Source organism: Actinia tenebrosa, unplaced genomic scaffold (genome assembly GCF_029948245.1).
Source record: "Actinia tenebrosa isolate PJP-AT-01 unplaced genomic scaffold, QUT_ActTen_1.0 PGA_scaffold13__45_contigs__length_12533684, whole genome shotgun sequence".
Taxonomy (NCBI): domain Eukaryota; kingdom Metazoa; phylum Cnidaria; class Anthozoa; order Actiniaria; family Actiniidae; genus Actinia; species Actinia tenebrosa.
This window is the reverse complement of record NW_028292573.1, coordinates 11,274,486-11,292,016: the sequence shown is the minus strand read 5'-3', so window position 1 is coordinate 11,292,016 and position 17,531 is coordinate 11,274,486. Positions and strand designations below refer to the sequence as shown.

At 37.3% G+C, this 17,531-nt stretch overlaps 1 protein-coding gene across 1 annotated transcript; it reads left to right on the top strand.

Moving 5' to 3' along the window:
- The first annotated feature begins 854 nt into the window (after window positions 1-854).
- On the top strand, window positions 855-16,007 carry LOC116308573 (uncharacterized). The gene is made up of 17 exons (XM_089028784.1): window positions 855-2,605; window positions 3,773-4,788; window positions 5,057-5,084; window positions 5,631-6,231; window positions 6,340-6,647; window positions 6,817-7,037; window positions 7,157-7,431; window positions 7,571-7,752; window positions 8,113-8,230; window positions 9,299-9,440; window positions 9,824-9,863; window positions 10,896-11,210; window positions 12,237-12,497; window positions 13,546-13,850; window positions 14,569-14,598; window positions 14,826-15,090; window positions 15,532-16,007. The coding sequence occupies exons 1-17, from the start codon at window positions 985-987 to the stop codon at window positions 15,918-15,920; spliced, it is 6,117 nt and encodes a 2,038-aa protein (XP_088884910.1). The 5' UTR covers window positions 855-984; the 3' UTR covers window positions 15,921-16,007.
- The last annotated feature ends 1,524 nt before the right edge of the window (window positions 16,008-17,531 follow it).

Below are 17,531 nucleotides of genomic sequence, written 5' to 3'. Positions count from 1 at the left end.
AGTAAGGGAATATCATCAAAAATATTTCATCTTTGGGGGAAGGGGGTCAGTTAATCCTTATGACTTAATAGTGTCAACAAAAGTCCTCCGAGCCCCCAGGCTATAAAGTGCTATAAATCATAACCGGTCCCTAAATACCCCGTACATGTATTAAATGGACAAACACTGTGTTTTGGCCACCTGTTGACAGTATTAGAAATGCTTGATCATAAATGGTTGTCTATGGTGACTCTATTCATATAGAATACGTTGTTTTACATACCACAAACAAAAAAGAAAAGCAAGAATTTATTTTTAGTTTACTTTTGAAAAGGTTTGCAGTAAAAAAAAATAAAGTTCCAGAGTATCCCCACCGACTACTTCTTGCTCAATTGTCTCTAACAGTGTTAAAACCAAATCAACCAATGGTTTTTGTATAAAAGAATTAATTTTCTAATTAATAAGTCAGGGGCATAACCAGGGACCTTGCAGGGGAGGTACATAGGCAATGATTTGCAGAAACCCACCCCCCCCCCCAAAAAAAAAGGTAACAAAAACAAAACAGAACCAAAAAAGAATAATGGGAAGGGTGAGTGATTCTTAAAATTGCTACAATATGCAGATGGAAAGTGGTCTTCATTTAATTTAATCAAAAAACATTTACATGCAATTTTAAAGCAAAAGGAGATAGATGAGCGGACCTTAAGCTTTTTTGTGCTCCCCCCTAGTTACGGCCCTGTTGTTCCTCTGATTACATTTACGAGTCCAACCGGAAGTAAAATTGAAACATATTTTTAGGGTGGAGTTCCTGTGGATCCTTTTTAATACCCGTGAGGTTCTGCGAGCAGCAAAATTCTTTGAAAAGTTTGAATGCAGCAAGTGTATGATCAAAATGAATGACCTCTTTCTCTTAAAATGGACTTAAAGCTTCTAGGAAGCTTACATTGGACTTCTAACTGCCTACGCTTATTCTTAGAGTAGTATTAAGTGTCAAGGTTATATGCAATGGCTCCCAATGTTGAACCATGCTTGCAAGAATTCTCAAATTGTTTCTCAGAAAGTGCAGCTACAAAGGCAAATGATACGATAAAAAGAAGTCTTAGTAGTGACGAAAGACCGCAGGATTCTATTGAGACCCAAGGTTCTATTGACACCCAAGAAATTTTGTTTGAAAATTTAAAAAAATTCCACGAGTCTGGATACATAGACATTTCTGATGGAGAAACAAAGTTATTGGAAATGTTGGCTGAGGGAGTCTTGGCTGATGAGAAAACTGGAAAAAAGGAACAAGTGGTGAATTTAATTCAAAGTTATAAATCTCAGTTTCCAATCCAGGAAAAAATTTTTGGAAGAGAAAAAGATATGAAGAAAATTCTAAATTTTTTGTCTAATCCTCGCGTTCCTGGACTAAACTTGTTTGGAGAATCAGGAGTTGGAAAGACAACCTTAGCCAAAGAGGTTTCTAAAAATATGAAAGAGTTTGTAACTTTATCTATTGATCTGAGAGGCACACAAGATATAAATAATGTTTACTTTAAGGTACTAGAATCATTTAATTTGGCCAAATCTGATTATAATAAAGAAAGAATCTACACACATCTTCAAAATTTAACCAACAGAACACTTCTCCTTCTTGATAATGTTGAACAGTTTATGTCCAAGGAAAAGGAGGCTGACCAAGAAGCAAGAAGCAAATTCCTAGAATTCCTTAAAGCCATCACAGTGTCTAATGCCTGCAAAAATGGACACTTAAAGGTTTTACTCACTTCTAGAATCCAAATAGATGAACAAGAATTAAAGCATGCCCTTTTTGTTGAATATAAACTCGAACCATTCAGCAAGAAAGAGTCGACAGAGTATATTAGTAGAAGAGTAAAAGATGCAGATTCAGATCAAAGGCAGGAGATAGCTGCAGTGAAAATTTCAGATCATTGCAAGGATATAATCTATTTACTGCGTGCAGCTGAACAATTAAAGAGAGAGCAGTATTCTACTTCTCTTCAAGTATTGGAAAAAATAGCTGCACAGATTGAAAAAGGGGTACCAGAACAATTTGCCTGCATCAGTGCATTGTTTGAATCTCTACCAAATGATCACCTGAAACAGATTGCTGTAAAAATTTCTTTACTTCAGCGTCCTTTCTCTGTTTACACTGCAATGAAAGTTATTGAGATGTCTTCAGAATATGACGCAAAATGGGATCTGGAGTTGTTAGTGACACAAAAAATAATCACTGCCGAAGATGTGAATGGAGAAAGGAAATATGATGTTCATGATCGTTTCAGAGAGTTTGTTGCTTTGTATTTGTGTAAAGAAGATCCTGTCTCCCAAGAACACCTCAGCAAAGGAAAAGAAAAGTTTGCTGAGAATTTTTCTGATGAGTTGGTAAAACTCTCAGAAAAATTAGAAAGTGACTTTGTTGTAATGTTCAAGATGCTGGAAGACAACAGGCCAAACTTTGAAAAAACGATTGATATCATAATTGAAGAGGAATCATTTGATTTACTTTTTTATTCTGATGATCTGAAAAAAGCTGGTCTTCTCTCATTGCTCTTCAAGTATGTAGTAAATAATCAAAAACGAAGGGAACTGTTCAAAAGCTGGTCAGAAAATTCAGAGAAAAAAGGTAATTTAGTAGAAATATATGAAGTGTCTGATGTATTATACATCTGCGCCCGGTTGTACGAAGGGTGGATAGCGCTATCCAACGGATATAGCTGTAAATCTTATCCAGCGGATAAATTTATTGGATAACAGCATTGATTTATCCACTGGATAAGGATTTATCCGGCAGATAGCACTATCCAGCCTTCGTACAACCAGGCCCAGACATTAAATGATCTGATTCTAAATCATGTGTAATAGGCCATTTAGCACCAAATGGCCAAAATATGAACCCTACCACCTCTCAACTTTGACAAGCAAAATGAACATTTCCATCTTAGAGTTCAAACCATATATCCATAAAATAGTATCCATAAAATACTAACTTATTTAAATGCTGAACAATTTTGGGACGCAAATAAATCTCTTTTCCATTTTACTAATATTTGTTATCTAAGGGGAGTAATGATAAAAGGGTAAATTTTACATCAAGAAAAGATGAAAAACTTACTGACGTTTTGGACACTACATGTAGTCCTTCGCTAGTCCTTCATCAGAAAAATTCCCAGCCAACTCTCTTACTCTGACGAAGGACTAGCGTTCAAAACATCAGTAAGTTTTTTCATCTTTTCGTGGTGTAAAATTTAACCTTTTATCGTTACTGTTTCATTAGAAACACCAATGCAGCTCACATTAGTTTTTAGCTAGTTACAGTATCTCTTCTAGGGAGGGAGGGTGGGCGAGAGCAAGATCTAACCTCTGAGCTGATCAAAACCAGGGTAAGCTACATTTTAAATCATGGATCAATTTACAATTTAGTACAAAGGGTTTTGAATTTACTAGATGAAAAATGGAGAAACAGGTGAGGAACCCACTACTGTAATTGAGAGACCCAACTACCAAGTTCAGGAGTCAAACCAGAGACAAGTGCACTTAATTATCCTACACCACCCTGGGTTTTTGTGATTATTTATGATTACAAGACTTACTAATAATTGTTATATACCAACTATCAAAGTCCATTTTTCTCATACTAATTGATTGGGCAAGAAGATATCCCGTAAACGTGAACAAGTTTGCATATATATCAGTCCTGTTTGAGCTTATGCTTCAAAATATAGTTTGTCCAGTCTGTGGGTTTGCATTTGCAATTTAACATTTTTCATCAAGTTCTTACTTTTTTTCATAGGGAATTTGTTGATAAGTGCATACATAAAATGCTGGGAGGCCCTTCTTTCAGCAGAAATGGAGGGAATTTCACGTGGTTTTATAACACTAAATCAAGCAAAAAGGTTTCTGGATCAGGTTCATAAGAAGACATCAAATCAAGGACTCTTTGATATGACACGAGGAATGTATCTATTCTCTAAAGGACATCTAAAATACCAAGAGGCTGGAAACCTCACTGACCAGTCATCTTCAGAAACAAAAAAGATGACCAAAAGGATTCTTAAAGAGGCACTCAGTGACCTAGAAGAGTCACTAGTGATTCATCAGAAAGTCTATGGTGACCATAGCCTTACAGCAAGGTCCTTAGATCTAATGGGTAATTGTTACATGCAGCAGTTTGAACCAGAGAAAGCAGAATTATTCTACCAAGAGGGTATGTGCATGAAGTTGAAGCTCATTGGTAGTGAGAAACATGACGATATAGTCCATTACTATAACCAGCTTTCTCAAGTACACCAAATGATGGGAGACAAGATAATGAAAGGACCATTTGATCTGAAAAAGGTGATGGGGCCACTACTTCCTTACCAAAGGAGAGCAAAAAAAGAATATGAGATTGCAGCTAACTTACTGAAATTAGCATTAGATCTTCAAGAAAATCTGGGCGTTTGTGATACAGAAGATACAGCAACATTTCAAAGAAACCTTGCAAATCTTAACATTGCTCTCAAAAATTATGACAAAGCACTTGAATATGCCGAGAAGTCTTATAAAACAAGATATTGTTTGCTTAAAGAACACCCAGAGACTGTGAGAATTCTGTACCTGATTGGGATCATTCATGAATGGAGAAAGGACCACAAAGCAGCTCTAGCAAGTTACGAAGAAGCTTTTGTAATGGAGGAGTCTTTACCTGAAGACAACCACAGCGTTGTGAGAAAACTACTTTGTGACAGACTTGAAGCAATGTGTAAGAAACTGAACAAGAAAAACAAACTGAAAGAGTATGGACCAAGAATCAAAGCAATGAAGCAGGTATTTTTTTTCAAAAGAAAAAAATAAGTAAAAAGAAAGAAATTTTTTTCTTCTACACCTAAAACCATATCTGCATGCAGCTTTTGAAACCTAAATAGCTGGCCTTCAGCAAGATGTCACTTCCCACCTCCTTTCCCCTCCCCTCCCATTTCATTTGCAGACTCAAGATCTGTTCATTACCACTTCCATTTTTAAATCCATTGTATATTTTTTTTCCATCAGGATCATATTTACTGATGTTTTTATACTCTTAAATGTTATCTTACAGATTAAAAGCTCTCAGCCACACCCTGAAGGTACCTTTTTGTCATCTTCAACATTTATAACACTTTTTTTACTGTAACTTACATTATTTTTATTTCAAGTATCTAAATAATAATATTTAAAAAAATGCAAATTGTCACACCACTTTCGGTTCCCGAATTAAGGTCCAACGTTTTGAAACCACTTTTCAGTGTAGAATTTTTAAAAAAATTGAAGAAAAATAAATTGCTCAAGGTCGTAATCTTTGCAACAGCGGAGTTCGATATCGAGTGATCATAATTGGTTAGTAGAAAAATAAAAATTGTTTTCATGGAAACGAATGAAAGGCAAAAAAACGGTGACGACACTTACAGTAGCTTATTTGCGCAAGCTTGAAGCACAAAAATAAGCGTTTTTGAGTTTATGTGCAGATATCTTTTTCGAATTCATTTTTTTTATTATTATTATTATTTTTTTTATTATTTTTAAATTGTTTAGGCTAAGCTTTGTGTTTTGTTTTTTTTTTGTTTTTTTTTTTTTGGGAGAAGGGATGGGAGTATTGAATGGCACTGAATATCTTCTACAATTATCCATCCTAGAACCTGCAGCACAAGTTTCTCCAACGACAAGAGGACGTGATGAACAACACCTCGAGACTGCTGAAGAGCCAACGGAAGAGGAAGTCTCTGATTATCTTATCCAGGGTGATATAACAGAGGAAACTCCTCTTATCTATACTGAACCAGGAGTAGCTGACGCTGAACATCCTGTCCAGGAAGACCTACCAGGTCTTCCATTACCACCAGACGTTACTGCTGTCACCCCTACTGAACCAGGAATAGCTGACGCTGAACATCCTGTCCAGGAAGACCTAACTGGCCTTCCAATACCACCAGACGTTACTGCTGTCACCCCTACTGAACCAGGAATAGCTGACACTGAACATCCTGTCCAGGAAGACCTACCTGATGTTCCATTACCAACAGACGATACTCCTGTCACCCCTACTGAACCAGGAATAGCTGACACTGAACATCCTGTCCAGGAAGACTTGCCTGGTGTTCCATTACAACCAGACGATACTCCTGTCACCTCTACTGAACCAGGAATAGCTTACACTGAACATCCTGTCCAGGAAGACCTTGATATTTCGGTTGTAACTGGAATAACTGATGAAATTCCACCACAATGCATTACGATGTAAGTATAAAATAGTCATTGCTATTGTTTCTGCTACTGCTCCGTTTGATTTCAGTATTCATTCTTTCATTAGTTTTTTAAATTTTAATTCAACTTTGTATTGAACAGAAATCCAGAAGGCGGAATTCTTGACATCCCCATGATTGGAATTCGCCTCGATATCCCACCAAACACAGTCACGCAAGCTACCACTCTAATATGTAAGAAATACACTGCAGAATCCTTACTCGTGACATTCCCTGCTGGGAAAGACGAAACTGTCGTAAGTTACATCGTGGGACTGGAACCCAGTACTATTCGACTAAACAAGCCGATCAGCGTTAGTCTGATGCATTCTGGGCCAGGAAAGGAATATGGCTACGAAACTATTGTGAAGGCACTCAGTCAGGACAATGAAACTTGGCAAGAGCCAAAAGGTACGAATTTACTGAAATTACAAACTCAAGTTACAAATTGTTACCACTAACTTTGACTAGAGGTTGCTTTAGGATTTAATTTGCGAGTAAGTCGTGCCCTGACTTAGATCAACGTAGAGGTTATTTCAGGGTACCCGAATAAATTCAAAGTCTTTTTTATCGAATAAAGTTTTAGATCGCAGACAAGTGAAGGAATCAGCAGATTGCAGAAAAGATTACGTTGAAGTACAGATCGGTGAACTGACCATCTTAGCAGTTGTAACCAGACTCATCACAGATCGATTCCAAGTCACACCCAAAGGATGTGTTGTCAGGTCTTCTGTGTGCGATGATGTCACGATTGAGTTCCCTCAAGGAGCTGTTAACAAGACCGTGGAAGGGACCATGAAGGTTTGTGGCATATTTAATGGTATTTTACTTATTTCGCTTTATATACGGTAATCAGCGTAATTAGTAGTGAATCATGAATGCCAGTATCATTTATGTTGTTACCATCTTATTCTCTGCAGCTGATACTCGTAGATTATTGGAAGAAAGAAAATGGGTATCCTCTCCCAATACTGTGCGTAGATGGCTTTGATGACGTTCACTTTAAGAAACTGCCAACAATAAAACTGCCTCAACCTTGTCCTGAAAAATATTCTGAAAGTAAGATCTGCGTGCTCTGTCTGGAGGATAGCAAAACTCTAAGTAAAAATGAAAGCCAATGGAAGGACATCACAGAGAAAATACACATCGAAGAGAATGAATATTCTATACAACTACATGTGACACATTTTTCCTGGTAAATATAGATTAGAGAATGTATTCAAAAGTTTTGTTTTTTCTTTGTATATTTTCACATTTTTAAATTTTAGTCTGTAGTTTTGAATATCTGTTTGCGTTATAGTCAGTGATATTTTTTCTTCTTCCTTTGCTCAAAGGTTTTCTGGTTGGAAATGGAAAGACATCCCACCCATAACATACATATCTTCAGCCTACGAATATCTCTATTCACCTCCAACAACTGTTTGTTTCGCAGCCTTTAAAATTACCGGAGACTCATTCAACAGCTTTCAATTAGGGCTATTGTGTGTTGATAACACACGCCTTGAAGAGTTGCAAGGTATAGTATGTTTAGAAGGCTTTTCCTCATAAGAAGAAAGTTTCTCTCTTTTTCATGAAAGGAACCAAGAACATCAATTCGTTTTTTGAGCAGAGAAATTTCAGTTAAACGCCCTTCTGTTTTCTAAGGATACTATGGAAACCCCTTGTGATTGACGTCCACCAAAGCCTGCTTTGTCGTAACAGGAGCTATGACTAAAGCGTTCACCTCTCTTCTTAATTTATCGAACTCACTCACGTCAAGTTATTTTTTTCAAAAAAAATTAAAGTTCAGTTTCAAGAAAGCAAAAAAATGCAACATTTTTGTCGCAATTCTGTAATTCGTTTAAAGCTTACACGAACGTTTTTTACTGTTATTTAGTTAACTCACAACTAAGTCTCAAAACGGGAGAAGCAATGCGAAAAAACGAAAAGGCTTATGTTCAAATAAAGGGAGACTTCAAACAGGATGAATCAGACGCGGAACCCGTCTTTCTTTGGTAAGTCAGAACCTATCGATTATGTCACATGATGCTAAGCCTCACAACAACCAGTCAGAGCCTACAAAATCTAACATCAGCACTGTTATTCTGATATATATTCTGGAATATATATTTTTTTTCTTGGATTGAGTCGCAAATGATTTCTCAATCTCCCGAGTCCGACAGCGGTCATGGATGGCTAAAGCGTTGGCCCCCAGCTCGATATCTAGGGCCCCGTCCACACTAGAATGGCGGATAAATTTGAATCCGCAACTTTCACACCGAAACCGAAAAAAAGTATTCCGTCCACTCATGAAAAAACAGATGAAATGTTTCGCATCCATACTAGTCCGATCAGAGGCGGCAAAAATGCTTCATTGCACATCTGAGCATTTGCATCGAAGCTGAAATTGAGCCTGCGGTGAATTTTTAGCCTTCCCGCCATGTTCCCATTACAATCATGACGTCATCGTATTCGAAAAGTTCCGAATACGAAATGTTCTCCGTTCACACTAATACGACTAGCCGATGCTTTCAAATTGTTCCACTCTGGAGACCGTATTCGAAAAGTTCCGTTTTAGGTGAAGAGTTGTTCCGGATTCACCCTTACTAGTGTGGACGTTAGGCCTAACCGAATAAATAAAAATTCGGATTCAAATTCATCCGGCATAATGTGGACGGGGCCTAGAACTTTTTTTCGAAATTTTTTTTGCCGTATTGATAGGCTGCGCATCAAACATGGTGCGCGACGACAAAAATGGCAACTATGTTGTTAGTTTTGATGTATGAAGGTCGTTTAAAAACCTGCAACATGTTGTTGCAATAAAATATCGTTAAAAATTATAAATTCGTATGTCATGTTACACGGGAACAATTTTTCGAGCAACACTTTCGCGAATTTGAACAGTCTTTGAGAAGCGTCTAGTGTAACACTAGCTTTACAAGAGGCAAACGTTTGGTGCAACAGTGTTGCCACTAAAAATCGGCTAGCGTAACATCACCTTTAGCATCACCGCCTGCGCCTCCCGTATTGGTTCATCCTAGATTTAATAATCGTGTGATTTAATTTGGTTTAATGTGTTTTAGTTTTTTAGGAAAGAAGGTGTATAAAAATGACGTTTATATTTGCAAAAGGGGTGGAATCTATAAAGACGGCGAAGAAATGCTTAAAGTTTTTTTTCACGCCGAAAATGATGAAAAGCGTCATTTATGCAAACTGTCTCACAAGGTGAGAATAAAGGTGTTATTATACGAGACGATTTTTTGCGCAACATTGTTATGTCAAAAGTTGGCTAAGTGTAGCATAACGCGCGCGGCAACACAAACTGATGGCAACGATGGTGAAGTTCTTTAAAGCTCGTTGAAAAACCTCCAACATGTTGCCGCAACAAATATCGTTAAAAATTGTAACGGCGCGCCATCTTACACAAGGCCAACTTTTAACAAAACAATGTTGTACGAAAAATTGCAAATCGTCTCGTGTATATTTTTATCTGGTTTGGTTCACATTTGCTCAAGAAGCATCAGTATACAAGTCTTCAGGTTGACATTAGTAAATATAAACATTATGGTGATGGTAATTGTTTTTCCTGTTTGCCATTGTTTGTTTAGGCTAAAGATATTCCATCGCCTCCGATATGGTCAACCAAAGGTACGAAAGGCTGTTTTTTAACAATTATTCGCCGAAGGCAAAGTGAATATCGGGGAACATTTACTAAGCCGCCAGTCTTCTTCTTAAATTTTAGACTTGAATATCAGAAAAAAAGACGTAATTGAGGGTAAAAAAAACGTTTTAGTATTACTTCCACTCTGGCATACTTTGGGAAACCTCATAATCACCGCTCGAGCAGTGATTATCGTCTCAGAATCACTTCTCGCTCGACCAATCACAGCGCGCGAAATTCTATAATTAAGTCAAAAGTTATACTCAAGTCGCATATTTCATATAATCCCGGGTTGATTACACCTAACTGATACGGTTCGACATGTCGTGCCATTGCATTAGAGAGAATATATTTGAATTTTTTTAGAAAGAATCGAGAGCTAAGATGTGATAGCTTAGAGAATTTTATTGATCCCTTGAGTTCCTGTTACACTGTGCAAACTTCTCAGCAACGTGTATCGCAATGCTTGAAAAGATGTAGCGTTGCAATTTGCCGAGTTGAATTGTTGCACTGCGACGCGATCTTGGCAACTAGTAAATTTTTTGACTCCGCGGAAAGAAAAAAGAAATTTGGACATACGCTCTTTAAAAAAATTGCCTTAAAATTGTGAGAAAAAAGTGTTGGAGAGATCATACACTTTGCAGTGGCGTTGCCAGTTACTGCAATCCGTTGCGAAAAGTAAAACTGAGTTCTTCTTCGTGCAACGGTACGCGCAACAACAAAATAATTACGAGTTAACCCGTGTTCCACTGTGCAGTTCTCCAGCAACTTGTCACGCAACCGCGTTATTGATGAAAAATTGCAGTACAACAGGGCCTTTACTAGATTGAATCTTTGTGTTTTTTTAACTCCATTAAACATTTTCTTTCTAAGCTTTGAGTTGAACGTCTGATGAAAGTGGAAGTGGGTTGTTGCTCGCTCAAAAGCTGACAAAGTTATTCGAGTTTGAGAGTAAAACTATCGGTTTAACGAATGATAAAGAAAGAAAAATATATTTGGATTTTCTTTTTGATTTGCAGTGGCGTCGAATCTTAATCTCGAGCTCAGTAATGAGCAAAAGAGGTGGATCGTTGTGGGAATTGGCCTAAATAAAACCCTTTTGCCACCTTTACGAGATTTCCTCAAGAAAGAAATGTACAAACATTACGATGATCTGAAAACCAAACACAGCATCGACAATCAAAGTCATAGGAAGCACTTAAATGATGATCATGGAAAACAATTTCATTATAAGAGCATAAATAACAACAAAACACGTCCCTACGACTACAATGTGAAATCTGCAGAAGACTTGGGCAAATTGTATTTGAAGCCATACATGGCGAAATTCACAGGTGAGACAACTTCAGTCCCTAATATTATAAATTTTTAAATAGACACTATAGTTTTGTTGGGAAATACGCCATTCTTATTTTTCATTTGATTTCAGTGATGTATTTTCCATATCAATTGCTTATTATCAATCACGTGACTTTTTAGAGTTGACTGGGGGGCAAACAAGCGGTTGACTGGGGGGCAACTAGCGGATGCTAAGTCAAAACATCAAAATAAGTCCTCAAACTATTGTATTTGACTATTTTCACGACATCAAACCAGAAAACAAGAGATCAAAATAACCTCCAGGATTCTACAAGCCATCAAAAAAGATCTATTACCGGAAGTGACGTCTATTGATAGCAACCGATAGTTAAGATATCGACGACGTCACTTCCGATGTTTTCCATTACAGTACATGCTGCATGCATGCTACATGCTACAAGTTTTTGTTTGTGGATGTGTCTATATAATGATAATAAAATTACAAGGCATTAAGTTCATCTTTTGTTGAAAAATATTTCACCACTCGAACACAAACTTCATATCTTAGCACCACCGCTTAAAAGCCCCTATTTTTTTCTGACCGATCATTCGTAAAGATTTGAATTAAATAAGCTTTTGCCTTGTCTTCACGTCGATCAATCCAGTTGTTGCTGCAGCTTTTTATGCATTGTACTTTATTGAATTAATTTTGGCGCAGCGGTAGTAAACTCACCCCTGATTCAATTTCTAGACTAGGTATCACATTTGAGCAGAGTTTGTCTGGTCCCTTCCTAGATTTGAGGGTTTTCCTCCCTCCACACATTGTCAACCTAACGCGCTAAATTCAATTCGATCTGTTAGTTACCGTTTGCTGACTTAGATCGGCCATAAGGTTGTTTCATGATATTTATAAATTAATAGGCTTCAGAAAAAAACCTTTTGTAAAAAAAATACTGGCCATTTCGACATATTAAATCCAGATGTTAGTTGCTGGAAAGCTGAAAAAAATAAAATTTCTCGTCATAAATGGCTAAAATATTTCTCGTTGTTTGTCATTGCAGGTTTTGATGATACTTGTGACATGTCTGCTGTTCTTGGTATTCTCTCGTCCGCCAGCGTATTTCCTCCTGACGTCCAAAAGTTGGCAAGTGACGTAAGAAGTGACGTCAGAAATCCTTGGGGTCACTGTAAATTTCTGGAGTGGGACGACACAAAGTTCACAAGGTGCTTTCAGTTGATGAGAGATCTCCTTCAAGCTTTAAAATTGCCTGAGGACGATGAAAAACGAATAACGGACGAACTGGGAGAGTGGGAAACTATAGGTAAACTATTTTATAATTAACAGAAACAAATTAATACAGAGTTTCTATACAGAGTTTGTATTTCCTCCTTGCCTCAGGTTATCGTCTTCTCTCCTCCTTCTTCCCATCTCCCATCGTTATTCTTTGCTCCTCATCCTTTCTCTTTCACCTTTCTCCCTTTCTGCTTCCTTTTCATCAGGCCTGGCTGGCCTTAGACAGGTTCGTGATTACGTCCCCCAGGAGACGGCGATTGCAATATATAATTCGCTGATAACTCCTTGGTTTGACTACTGCGATGTGGTTTGGGATAATTTACCAAAAACATCAGCTGACAGACTCCAAAAAATGCAAAATCGCGCAGGCCGAATTATAACTAAGAGTAATTATGAAACTAGGTCGCGCGACATTTTAATGTCTCTAGGATGGGAAAATCTTCAAAACAGGCGGAAGAAACATAAAGCCACAATAATGTACAAGACTTTGAATGCTCTTGCACCTCAAAGTTTAAGAGACCGCTTTGAGTATCAAACTACAAAATATAATTTGCGGAAGGGAGAAAAGTGTTTAAAATTATCGAAACCAAACACTGAGTACCTCAAACGTGCGTTCTCCTATGAAGGTGCAAAAGCATGGAACTCTTTGCCTTCAGATATTAAGTCAGCTAGAAGTATAAGGGAATTTAAAAGAAAGCTTTCTTCTGTTGGACTCTCATAAACTTTTTTAGCTGTCTAAATTGTATTCTTATTTAACTCGACATTCTTGTAAAGCAATTTTTATATTGATAGAATTTTTTTCGAGTATAAATAAAGTATCACTCACTCACTCACTCACTCACTTCTTCCGACTCTCCCCTTATTCCATCCTCCCCTCCTCCTTTCTTCTTCTTCTTCTTACTCATCCTTCTCCCCTTGTTCCCCACCCTGACTTGTCCTTCACGCTCTTCCTCCTTTCTCTTTCCTTACATGAACAAGTTGAGTTTATTTAAACCTTTTCCCTCGCAAACTATAGTCCTATTATAGATTATTGCCAGCTGAAGAGCTACTTGTTTATTTAGTCAGTATATTTTCAGGTGTTGGTGCAGATTCTTTGGCAAAGTTTATCGAGTTTGCTCAAGTAGAAATTAAACGGTTGTCTCAAGAAGTAAAGCGTTTGGAAGCAAACGAGAAAGACGAAGCTGAAAAAATAGCCGCTACTTTACGCGATATCCTAGACATTCTCGTCAAGGAAAATAGAGACAAAGACAAGAAGTTAGAAGCTTTGGATACGAGAGTTACAGCTTTGGAACAAAACAGGGAATATAGCGACAAAAAGATAGCAGTTGTGGCACAAAAACAAGAAAAGTGCGAAAACAGGCTTGAAACTGTGGAACAAAAAGTAAGGTTTTTTTGACAGAGTTGGAAAAAGTTATTTTATTTACGTATTGATGAGTCTTTTCCACACGTAAAGGGGCGTAGCAGGTTCTTAGTCATAGTGGCGATGTACCAATTTCCCGTCAATACGCACGTGTAGAAATTTCATCTTTAGAGTTTCCCGTCACATCCGCCCTCCCCCCCTAACCCATCCCCCCAGCGGGGGATGATCGGCTGTCCTTTTAGGGTTGAAAATATTAGTCCTTTATTGAGACTTTAACGTAACCAGTTATGTTACAAGACTGCGTACCTTTTAGGGTCAATTGTTATTTATTTCCTTTATTGATCAAATATAAACTGAAGAACAAAGGAAAGATGTTGTCTAGTCACTGATTTTACGATATCAGCACAATCACTTTCTATAATATACAGTCGTACCTCTTAGTGGTTAAAATCAACATCTCTGCAACAGCTTTTTCAATTTATGCGTAACTTGTAGGGGTCGTTTTCAAAAGCGGCCGCCGATCACCTCTACCATTTGGACAAAGAGAGTACCCATGGGGGTGGGGGAGGGGTGTCAAAAGATTCATTTAAATGTCTGTCACACTCAAAATCCATAAAAGTACCGGTTACCGATCGTTTGATGGTTAGTTGAATGACTGACTTTGTTTGAATTACTGATTGACCCATCACTAGCACACTTTTCTGATAATGATGTTTTTGTCTCTTCATCGTTTCTACAGGTTAAAGATATTACACCAATTACAGACGAGGTTTGTAAAATTTTAGCATGGTACATTCTTATGATTATTTAGGGAGGACAATGTCCTTCATGGCCGTCCTAGTAAGTCAACTCCTCATTATTGCCATTTTCTAATCATATATCCTATCTTTCCATTTATTTTTGTGTCAATTGTATCCACTAATATTCCAACAATTGGTGAGCCACAGAAAGTCTCTGTCAACTTGTAAAGCTTCTTTTTAACCTTACTTTGTTTAGGATCCAGTAGAGTGTCTTGGGATTGTTATTACTGATAATTTCAATGACCTCCCAGAGGATATTTTCTACTTAATGTCAACGTACCTCGACCATAAAGACATACAATGGATAAAAGAGGCACCATGGAAACCAGAGAAATTTCTTCGTAAATTTCCAAAGAAAAGTTGCGATAAACCAAGAAAAGATTGTCTACAACATCTAGTGGACGTTTTATGTGAAAAATTTCCAGTAGCAATGTCTGGTTTATTAGAATTGCTAGGCGTTGGTAAGTTCCTCATTTTTTTAATGTGTTAAGTTAGGGGACCCGTCTATATTAGGTTAACCTCAAGGTCTTCCTTGATGATGTCCGATTTGAATAAAGTATTATTATTATCATCATCATCATCATCATCATCATTATTATTATTTGAATAAAGTATTATTATTACGATCAAACCAACATCACCATCATTACCATCATCATATCATCGTTATCATCATCAGATCATTATGACCACCATTATGATCACCATCATCATCCTAATATCATCATCATTTAATTACCAACATCATCATCATATCATCATCATCATCATAACATCGTCCTCCTCTTCGATTAAATATCTACCCAAATTCAGACTCGTATGCAACACGAAGAAGTTAGCAATTGACGGAAAGATAGGAAAAAAAACACAAAAATGTTATATTAACCATTACTTCTCCCCAGGTAAAGAGTTAGTGACTACGCCTCTCAAGGATAACAAAGAGCTCAAAGAAAAAACCATAGAAATTGTAAGTAGAAACCCGAATATCTGCTGGGAGACTTTGGCTGGTCATTTACAAGTCGATGAAAAGATATTGAAGAAATGTAGGGAAGATTACTCGGGAGATACACTTGAAGTAACAATCCAGATGCTCAGAGAGTGGATCGAAACATCAGATGAGAGCTCTACATTAGAGATCATATTCGATGCTTTAAGGTTGTGTGGGTATAGAAAAACAGGGGAAGAACTAGCTTCCTATACGACGGAAAAATGCAAAGATAAAATTGCACAGCTAATACAAGCCGAGCAGAGCCGACGAGCCGAATCAAGTCGAACCCACGAGCCGAGCTAAGCCAGATCATATTTGATGCTTTAAGGTTGTGTGGGTATAGAAAAATAGAAAAACAGTGAAGAACAAACTACCTATACGACAGGAAAATGCGGGGGGGGGGGGGGGGGGGGGACTGGCGTAGCTATCGCGCAGTGATTGTCGTGAAAAGATAATAAGCAAAATAGATGAGTAGACAGTAATTCCCCTCCATGCGGGATTACACGGAGCAATTTTCTCTGCAACTTGTCTCGCAACAAGCCAAGCTGCAATAGTGTTACACGGTGCAACAGAGACGCAATCGGCTACACGCTGCAATGCCTCATGCAAATTGTTTCGCAACGCCGTTTCGAGGGAAGTTGAAGAGAAATTTGCTCCGTGTAATCGCTCCTTTACACTCGCGACTGTTGTTAGTCACTATAGATTATATATATGATTTTGGTTCACGGCCAAATAAAATTACTCGAAATTTTAAATCAGTAATAGTATGTTCATGCAAGGACGGATCCAAGATTTTCAAAAATGAATGTGCTTAACAGTGTAACTGTTGTAAAATGATGTCAGAGGGTTAGTGGGGTGGGTAATTTAAAAATATAGTTAGAATAATAAAAATAAATTCACCTTTCCCGAATTTTCTCGAGTGAATATAAAGCAATGTTTCCAGGTCGAGGTTGGAAATGATAAAATGTAACAAATGAATGAAAACGTGAGTACCAACCTGTCGACTCGAGCGAACTCTGGAAAGGTGTCTAGAAAGTAAAAATAAGATTTTGGCCACTCAGATTAGCCATGGTGATAAATGTAGTAAGTAGAGTTTATTGCTTTTAGTTTTATCTGTTTATTTTATTGATATTATTATATTTTATTTTTTTCAAAACTAAGAAGAAAAATCAAATTTCAGCCATTCGAGGGTTAAGGAAAAAACTGGGTCTAGTTGTCATTGTAGTGCATTGTGGGACTGTTTCAAATAGACAAAATAGACGCCATCTTGGAAATATGTCCCCAAAAGCATTACCACAATGCATGGAATTGTCAGCTTAACCCAGTTTTTTCCCTCGACGTCGAAACGGCAAATTACATTGTATTTGTAATTGTATTTTAATAATATGTATTATATCTAAAACTATTTTCTGAACAACACTTTTCGATTCCAGTGTAGGCTAGCATAGCCACTATAAAAAAATATGCTATATTTTACTAAACATATAAATACTTGATATTTATATGATTTTATTATATTAAAATTGAATAATAAAAATAAACCATAATATTTGAACCGTGATGATCGTTGGTACCGACGTAATGACCTATAAAACGATTCCGTGTCGTCGCCCAGTTTAGTTATATAAATGATATTCTGCTCATGCGCAGTAACGTTGCATTTGTCTACACACTGATTGCTGGCTTCCCCATGACTTGGTATGTTTCGGCATCGGTAAATCATTGTTTGCTCGCTACTAACAAATCACGATGTTATTTTGCTCAACATTACAATTACATCACAATTAGGCGAGCTAGACTATAAACAGTCCCTATTTTTTCTCCTAACTTATTCGAATCGAGGTTTTTCCAAACTTGGTCGCACGGGGAGTGGGTTGAGTGAATACGGATTGTATTTACTGCGCATGCTCAAAC